Raw genomic sequence first — 9,823 nt, 5'->3', positions numbered from 1 at the left:
TAAAAAAATATTAATGGACAATTTCAACCTAACTTACTGAGTCCCCTGCGTTACTATCAAGTGAAAGTCAACAGACACGGTCATGCATATGTGGTGCAACGCAATACAAAGAAAAACTGCACCGCATAACAAAATAATTTGGTGGCAGTTTCGGAGGATTTCGCCCAGCGCACATTTGAAAAACATTAAAGTTCACGGCCCTAGAGAAATTTACAGAGACTGAGCAGTGACGGCGCTAAAACTAACTCTCAATTTAACAGCGCAAATAATCTCAAGACGGTCTTCAGCACTAGAAACACCAATACAACATCAACACTGTAGCAGAAGGGAAACGAAGCAGAACGAAATATTCCAAGAAGCAGTGAATCTTTTGCGTCGATCGGAATGAAAAATTGACAGCGGTAAATCTCTGCCTAGTTTGAAACTTCCGAACATTCGCATAAAATCAACCAGAAATTCAGTTTAATAATCATATATGAACATAATAAGAACCATAGTAATAATCACGGCATAGATCAGCGGTGATTTTTATAAGAAAACGAAATTTACGAAAGAAAGAATCAGCAACTCGCCCTATACTACGCCGATCGCAGCAGCGGAGAAGACGAAAACAAACTGTGTTGGCGGACGTATGAAAGTCGCTAATATCTACGTCAGTTCAGTGAACTTTTCTATCGTCTACGGACTTAAATACACGAAATTCCCAAAATTTTTGGTCGCTAAAAGGGAGACTTAGCGAAAAGTAGCGGTAGCAGAGCAGTGACGACGACGGCGACGAATGAGAGCGGAAGACGGCGACGAAAGAGAGTGAAGAATTCGAACGGCGATAAAGTTTAGAAGTCAACGCGTTGATAACCGACTCGAAAGGGAAGTGACGCCTTCAATCAACAATTTGGAAGGATTCCAAATTTTTTCTTTGCCAAATTCAGCAAGTACGGACTGCAAGTCGGCCGAGCTGTGCCGAATTATCGCTGGATGCTAACGACAAATTGCGCTCAAGTGCAATCAGCGCGATCTTCAAGTGCAAGGCGACACGAAGCTAATTGAATAGTAAACATTCATTCCTAGTATCGGGGAATTATCAAGAGAATTTTTTTTCTCTGTGAATTAAATTTTTTTGTGTGTGAAATTTTTATATAATTATTTTTTCCCTGCAGTGCAAAATGATTTTTTTTAACATAAATAATTTAAGTAAATTATTTTTCTTTTGAATAATATTCTGAATAATATTTCCTTATTGTTGTACGAAGGAAATAATTTTTTCTTTCATGTTTAGTAATTTTTTTTTACGAAATAGAAATTTTCGTTCACTTGGTGAAAGAGACAATTCTGTTTAAATAATTCTATCATAATAAATTTTTTTTTGTTAAACACTTGGCGCAGCATTTTGCAGTGGAACCCAAACAATTGTATACATAAATACTAATATCAGACTTTTTCAGATTGAGAGAGTCCTATGAAGGAATGAGTTAGGAAAAATTTGAATTTTTTTTTGTATAGAGGGATACAGTCAACTCAGCAAACATGCAATTGAAGTAAGTACCTGATTCTCAAATTAATTTTTTTTTTCAATTTTTCATTGTTGGAATCATTGAATATTTTATTAATTAATATGAATAACACTTTGGACGAAGTTATCTCCCGACTGCAACAGACAAGAAGCGAAGACCAGACTCCATATAACCTAAGACCTGTACCTGAACGACTTTCTAGACCAATTGATCCTAGTAATACTAGACCCAGACGTTCTCGTAGTCAAGGTCCCCCACTTAGTGTACCGAGTGCGCCTAACCCTTCAGTTGTAACCACTAACCCAATAACTTCCTAGAAATAACAACATGGCGCAAACCGCCGTAATAACCCAAGCCACTAGATTTTGTGGAACGGTAGACCCAAGTAATGTAGATAAAAGTAGATTAGAAGAATATGGTGTAAATCGATGGATAGCAGACACAGAAAGCAGAATTTTAGCTGCTGGTATCACAGATGAGAGAAAGAAAATAGATGAAGCACTCTTGTATGTTAGTATGGAACATGGTGATGCACATACAGTTCTTCATTCAGTACTTTTTTAGAATATTACTCTGTTTAACGAATTCAAGAAACAGTGCTTACAATTTTGGCAACCAGAAGCACAGAAAGATCCATGGTATAACATAGGAACTTTCCATCATCAGAAATATGAGGGTAATCACTTAGTTTTAGCCACTAGAGTAGAAGAAGCTATACATAGAGTGACGACAGATATGAAAGCTGTAGGAATTGTTGTTGGAAGGAAGGATGAATTTGATGATGATGAAACAGATTTAGCTAGTATATCCAAGGTACTTAGATATATGTCCTTAGGACCAATCTACGATGCTTTGGGTAAGGAAGAAAGAGTAGCCTTAAAGAAGTACTGTGATAGGAAGCCAAATGATGGAATTGTACAAACCTTGATGTACATAGAAAGGAAAGTAAAACAGAATTCATCAAGTAGTAGTGCAGATTTTACAGGAACCGTAGCTAGTGGAAACCCAAGAAATAATAGCAATCAGTCCAATAGAAACCAATCAGGGCAAGCTAGGTCTAGGTATCAGGGAAATAGAAATTCGTTTGATAGAAATGGTGGGAACAACAATAGGAGATTTAATCAATCAAATAGAAACAATCAAGGTAGGCCGCCAAATAGAGGTAACAATGGGAATACCACTGGAACTAATGGAAATAACAGTGGAAATAACAGGACTCCTGGACAGAGGGGAGCTAGTCAAGGCCAAAATTCAGGGAATAATAGGCCACAGTTCAATAGGCAGAGACAAAGTTGTGGAAATTGTGGTTATAACAACCATACAACACAGAATTGTAGAAGAAACAAATGGTGTTCGAATTGCAATAAGACAGGACATTTAATCCAGAACTGTTGGTACAACAAACAGGGAAATTCTCAGGGGTCTCAAAATAACCAAAGTACTCAGCCTAATAATCAAAATACCTCCCCCAGTAACCCAAATCAAGGGGATTCTCAGTGACAATCACAGAGAGTGCAGCAGAAAGGTCCATCCTTACAGAGAGAAATAGTGACAGTGAATAAGGATGTGTCCCCAACAGACATTACTCGAAGTAATGAAATAGTGTTTTCTGTAAAGAATTTTAATACGTGTCAGGAAGAGTTGCCTATCATACAAGTACACTTAGAAGGTGTACTGAGTTCCATATTGTTGGATACAGGCAGTACTGTAAGTATCATAGATAAAGGCACTTTAACAAAACATATAGGTTGTGAGCTTTCCCAAATGAGAGAATCCTATAGGACCATAAAGGGGATCGCTGGAAAGCAAATAAGGGCTATAGGCAATGTCAATTTAGAGATAGAAATTCTAAATAAGAAATACAGGGAAGAGTTTGTGGTGTTGGAAGAGAAATATTTTCCAGCTCAAGCTCTATTTTCCTTCCAGGCTATGAAAAGATGTGGAATTACACTAGATTGTAGCAATGGAAGAGTAACTATCAAGGAAATTGATAGAGGAAATGTTTGCTCTCTTGAAGAAGAGGAACAGTTTCAGATAAACTTGATCACTTTACCTGAGACAGCCTCATCTGAAGAAGTAGACATCCAACACATAGAAATAGAATTTAATGCTAACCCGGGTAGGACAGTGTGTAGAAACTCAATGATAGAAGAAATAGGAGAAGATAGACAAACTACTTTTAAAAGCCTAGAAGCCACTCAGGAGGAATTCTCAGATAGCAGGTATGAACCTGATAACTCAAGTGCACGACAAGTAGATACCTCCGAAGAACTTAGTCCTGACACGCTAATAGATTGTAGTCACTTAATAATAAGAGAAGATACGGAAGAGAAGTATCTCAATGAGGTGTTGCTGTTAGGCAACCTGAAAATGACAGAGATAGGTTCTGTGATACCACAAGATGAAAGTTCAGATGATACTGATGTCTGTTACACTGCCGATGCACAGAATGCAGAAGAGATCTGCTTAGTTAGTACTGCCGATGATAATCTTGTAAAACTCAAATTAAACAATAGCGTTATACTGCATCCACAAGGTCTGACAAAGGTTTGTCTTAGAATTGTAACAGATAAAAACCTAGGTGATACAGATGTGTTATTAGTTAATGAAGACTTACCAGACTTTGTGAAAATGGACAATTCCTAGTAAGACTTAATGGTGGAAATTGTACGACTTATGTGTATAATTATTCTGACAAGAGACTAGAATTGCATGCCGGCATAGAATTCTGTAAGGGAATTGTGATTACTAACCCTTTACTAACCATAAGTGAAAAAGCATTTGTCTCTGTAGCTGACACAAGAGTTAAATTAGAAGGGGAAGTAAATAATACAGATTTTCCTCATTGTAGGGACAGGTTACTACAGATATTAGAGAAATATAGGAGTGTTGTAGCAGTAACAGGAGATAAGTTAGGAAGGACAGATGTCCTGCAGCACAAAATAGTCATAGAAGATGGTGCTAGACCTTTTTATATACCTAACTACAAACTTCCAATAAGTCAAAGACCCATTGTAGACGAGATGGTTGAAGAGATGAAGGAAGATGGAGTTGTAATACCTTCTAAGTCACCTTATAATTCACCTTTACTGCTAGTTCCAAAGAAAGACGGTACATGGAGGGTGGTAATTGATTACCGTAAATTGAATTCCCACACCATCCCCGATCGAATGCCAATGCCAGTCATTAGTGACATGCTAGCTCAATTAGGAGGTGCCAAGGTTTTTCTAGCCTCGATTTACTGAGTGGATATTGGCAAGTTCCTCTCGATGAAGAATCCAAGCATCTCACGGCATTCAGTACTCACAAAGAACATTTGCAATTTGAGGTAATGCCGTTTGGTCTTACTTCAGCTCCTTTAACGTTTGTACGTTTAATGCTGCAAATCTTGGGAGATGTTGAAGACGTTTCGGTTTATCTTGATGATGTAATAATTGCTAGTAAGGATGTAGAGAGTCATTTCAAGACAATAGAATTAGTATTAGATAGGCTCAGAAAGGCCGGTTTAAAGGTAAAAATTAAGAAATGTCAGTTTCTGAAGAAATCTCTAGAATATCTAGGACATGTTATCAGTGAACATGGTTTGAAAATGCAAGAAGGAAAGATTAAGGTTATTGTGGACTATCCAGCCCCAAGAAATTTGAAGGCACTAAGAAGATTCCTAGGTATGGTAGGATATTATCGACCTTTCATAAAGGGATTTGCTGCCATAGCAAAACCATTAACTGAGTTAACTAGGAAAGATGCTAGCTATGAGTGGAAAGATGAACAAGAAGCAGCGTTCAAAACACTAAAGGATATGTTGATAACAGATCCTATCCTAGTTTATCCAGACTTCGAGAAGGAATTCTACTTAGCCTGTGATGCTTCAAGTACAGGACTAGGTGCCGTCTTGATGCAAAAGGATAAAACAAGGATGAGGACTGTATACTATGCCAGTAGAGTTTTGAATGCAGCTGAAAGAAATTATAGTACAACAGAAAGGGAATGTTTGGCATTAGTCTGGGGATTACAGAAATTTAGGCACATTTTGCTAGGACATAAAATTAATGTTCTTACAGATCATAAACCCATTTGTGATCTTTTCAAGAAAAGGGCTTTACCAACAATATGAAGTTCAATAGATGGTTCGTTAGCGTATTAGAATTTGCCCCAGAATTTAGATACATACCTGGTAGATATAACACATTAGCTGACGCCTTATCTAGATCACAAGAAGAGAACGAGAAACAAATTACCACTCATAATTTCGCCTTCAGTTGTCAAATCACAGACTTAGATTTAGACAAAGTTCGTCAAGAACAACAAAAGGATTCTAGAATAAAGGAAGTAATTGGTAACCTCTTGCAAGGTGAGAAAAATTCAGAGTTTCAATTGATAGATGGGTTATTGTACAAGACTTCAGACGAACCAAATGCTTGTTCACGTTTGTACATTCCTAATACACTAATACAAGACGTTTTAGAACTAACCCATTCATACAAGTTATCAGGACATCCTGGAATTAAGAAAACATGTAGAACAATCACTAGAAACTATTTTTGGCCTCGATGTAGTGAAGATGCTACTCGATTTGTTCAGAATTGTACCCTATGTAATATACATAAGGGGAATGTCAACGTCAAGGCTCCTCTGGAAATGTATCCTTCAGAATTAAATCCTTTTCAAGGAGTCACAATGGATTTCTTAGGTCCATTCCCGAACACCATCAGAGGAAATAAACAGATTTTAGTTTTCATTGACTATTTGACCAGATACGTAGAAATTGTTCCAACTAGAAACAGAGAAGCATCAACGGTGGCAGAAGCCTTTAAGTCTAGAATTATAACCAGACATTCATGTCCTCAAGTTTTGCTCTCAGACAATGCTGCTGAATTTACTAGTGACATTCTAACGAAATTGTGTGACTTTTATGAAATACAGAAATGTCAAATAACAGCATATAAGCCAAGCTCAAATGGAGCAGTAGAAAGAACAAATCGCAAGATAAAGGATGTTCTGAAAACATTGGTAACCCCTAGCACTGAAGACTGGGACTTGACTCTCGAAGACATACAATTTACTCTAAACAACACAGTAAATGAATCAATAGGAGAAACTCCTCATTTCCTATTGTATGGCTACCAAAGGAGAATGCCAAATTCACTTTTGGATGATGCCGCACCACCCAGACGTACGTACAACTACGAGGACTATATTGCTTGGAAGACAAGACGTACGTGCGAGACCGTTAAAGTCACCAGGGCTAGATTAAAGAAGTTACATAAAAATCTAGTAAGTATTACAATAACAGATCCACCATACCCTCGTTAAAGGTAGGACAACAAGTTTATGTACTCAATCATGTTCTTGAAGGACCTAATATTAAAGTATCACCAAAATTTCGAGGTCCATATAGAGTTTTAGAAGTTTTGAAGTTGAATAAATTCAAGTTAATGCATGAAATTACCTTGAAAGAATCCATTGTACATTGGAACCACATTAAAGTAGTTCATTCAGAACCTTGGTCGTCTACCCAGTTAAAGGATTTGTCCAATAAAGATAAGATAGATAATAAAATAGAATCTTCAATGACCCCAAGGTATAATTTGAGAAGAAGGTAATGGCAAGTGCAATGGTAAACAAATGTAGTTGATAAGATTTTTACTGCTTGATAACATTATTTCAGCAAATGGATTGTATGGTGGTTGGCAGTGAGTCAAATTGTGAACTCACTCGTACAACTAAGGAAGGAGCCATCATCAAGGAGCATGGCAAGGTTAAGATGATACAGGACCTAGCCATTGTTAAGATCCAGACGGACTCCATTATCGATCAGAGAGAGCAGTTAGGCCAGCTGAGCAATCAGATACGGGCAGGATTACAAAGTGTCCAAGATAGAAATTTGTACGACATGCTCTCCAAGTTGCAGAGGGACATCGATAGTGTTATGCCAAGGAAAGTAGTAAAGCGATCACTTATACCCTTTATAGGCGTCGCTTTACACAATCTCTTTGGAGTGGCGACCGATGGTAATGTTGAAAGGCTAAGGGAAAGAGTGGCACAACTTGAAAATTGGGCTTCTGAACAGGGTACTGTCTATAATAAAGTAATAGGAAATGTCAATCAAAATCAGAAAATGATCACAGTGCTGAAAGAATTTGTGAATAGTGCCCTCCATAATGTTTCATCAGAAATTGCTAGAATCCATCAAACAGAAATGATGGAGCAATTGCTCATAGAAACAAGTAATTTCCTTCTGGAATACAAGGAATTACTCAATGCAATCATGATGGCAGGTAAAAACCTGCTGTCGCCTTTTCTGATAACCCCTAGTGAAATTGAAGCCATTATTCAGAAATGTGTTGTGAACAATCACTTGAAACCACTAGTAGAAAATATAGTGGACTATTATGGCCTGATCACAGTGAAAGTGATAGCCAATCAAATTATACTAGTGATCCCTTTCAACAATCCAGACGTCAACTCATTGATGTCAGTCTATCCATTCCCAATGGTAGTAGATAATAAGTCCATTGTACTAGAAGGAACAGTTCGACACTTTGCCTTGCAGCATGATTCTTTCCTAGTGACTGAAATTCCCGAACATAAATTCAGGGAATGTGTCATGCTTAATGATGGTGTATATGTTTGTAACATTGTGAATTTCTATGAACCATTGAGTGCTCTTCATTGCCTAGATGATCTTGTAAACAACAAGAATGGTAAGAACCATTGTAAATATATACCGTTTACAGAAACTTTCAAGGCTCAAATCATTGATGATGAAATTTTTGTGTTCTCAGCAAACAGATTGAATGCTAAGATTGACTGTAAGTCAAACAAAACAGAAGTAGTTTTCATTAACGTACACTCGTTTTCATCTGCTTGTGAATTGGTTATTTTACATAATTTGTATTACAAACCTACAGTCTTCACGACATACAGTTTGAATTTCAGTAAAAGTGTACATCAGTTTGCAGTTATTAACGAATTTCAACTTTCAGAACTGGAATTGGAGACATTCACAAAGCTAGAAGAGGTTCATACTTTCTTTCATATATATAAGACCGAGATTTCTCCTATCATGTCATTCATAAATGTCATTCTTTTAATACTGTTTGCTTTCATTTCTTTTATAATTGTCAGGAAATTGATACTGAATAAGCTTACCATAATCAAGGACATGATGGACAGAATCCTTCCTAGAGAGTGATAGCGTTTACCATTGACTTGCACTTGAACATTTGGTGATTGATTTTTTTTATTTTACAATTTATGATTGATAACCAGAGTAATAGGCATTTGATATATTTACTTTGCCATAATTTTTCTGCATTTAGTTTGAGTATTTGATATGTAATTCATGTTTGTATTGTTTGTGTTAGCACTATGATGCATTATAATATTTCTTGCATTTATTGCTTGTTAGTAGAAATTATTGAAATTGAAGTAATTGACTATAGTCAAGTTGAGTTGGTTATCTACTTGCATTGTAGTCAATGCAGGTAGGTGACCGAGTGATGTTATGCAGTGAATAAGTATGAGATTCACTGATCGGGATTATGAAAGAGAGAGAGAGAGAGAGAGACACGATGTTGATAGTTTAAAATGATGAGTCATGGGATCAAGTAAATTGAAGACTAACCATAACAAACCTCCAAGATGTGGGAAAGGAAGGAGGAGTTAGAGGATAGGTTATGAAGCGAAAAGGTCAGCAAAATTGACCTGATTTGTCCTTGCCAAAAGTGGGAGTTAAGATTGAACCATTAAGAGTAAAGTAGACGTCCTCAAGGAGGCGGAGTTTTATTCAACATAGGTCCAGAGTTCATTCTGATCAATTTTTAGCCAGAGTTACTTGAAAACCAAATTGGGTAGGATTGTGTCACTCGCTCCTCTCTTAACATCAAGAAATTTCTAAGTCCAGTGTGGCTGGCCGTGTGAAATAGTTAGGTTAAGATTAAACTTATGAAAAACCGTGCCCGGTGAATACTTACCCCCTCCTGAAAACTAAAAAAAATATTAATGGACAATTTCAACCTAACTTACCGAGTCCCCTGCGTTACTATCAAGTGAAAGTCAACAGACACGGTCATTCATATGTGGTGCAACGCAATACAAAGAAAAACTGCACCGCATAACAAAAAAAAAAGTCAACAAACACAAAAATAAATCTTCAAATTCGAAACAATTGCCGTTAAATGAGAAATAAAAAAATAAAACAAAATACAAGTTAGTAAATATCACAATTAAGATTGAATAATGTTTAGTAATAACTAATAAAGAAATGGACAGAAAAAAGTTTTAGCCACAATTGACAGTATGCCTGTTTA

General features: G+C 36.8%; 1 protein-coding gene across 1 annotated transcript; it reads left to right on the top strand.

Moving 5' to 3' along the window:
- The first annotated feature begins 1,167 nt into the window (after window positions 1-1,167).
- Window positions 1,168-9,470, top strand: LOC136839221 (uncharacterized). The gene is made up of 2 exons (XM_067104965.1): window positions 1,168-1,535; window positions 7,180-9,470. The coding sequence occupies exon 2, from the start codon at window positions 7,183-7,185 to the stop codon at window positions 8,704-8,706; it is 1,524 nt and encodes a 507-aa protein (XP_066961066.1). The 5' UTR covers window positions 1,168-1,535; window positions 7,180-7,182; the 3' UTR covers window positions 8,707-9,470.
- The last annotated feature ends 353 nt before the right edge of the window (window positions 9,471-9,823 follow it).

This window comes from Macrobrachium rosenbergii, chromosome 1, assembly GCF_040412425.1.
Source record: "Macrobrachium rosenbergii isolate ZJJX-2024 chromosome 1, ASM4041242v1, whole genome shotgun sequence".
Taxonomy (NCBI): domain Eukaryota; kingdom Metazoa; phylum Arthropoda; class Malacostraca; order Decapoda; family Palaemonidae; genus Macrobrachium; species Macrobrachium rosenbergii.
Note: the sequence above shows the minus strand (reverse complement) of the source record. Positions and strands in the feature narration are given on the sequence as shown.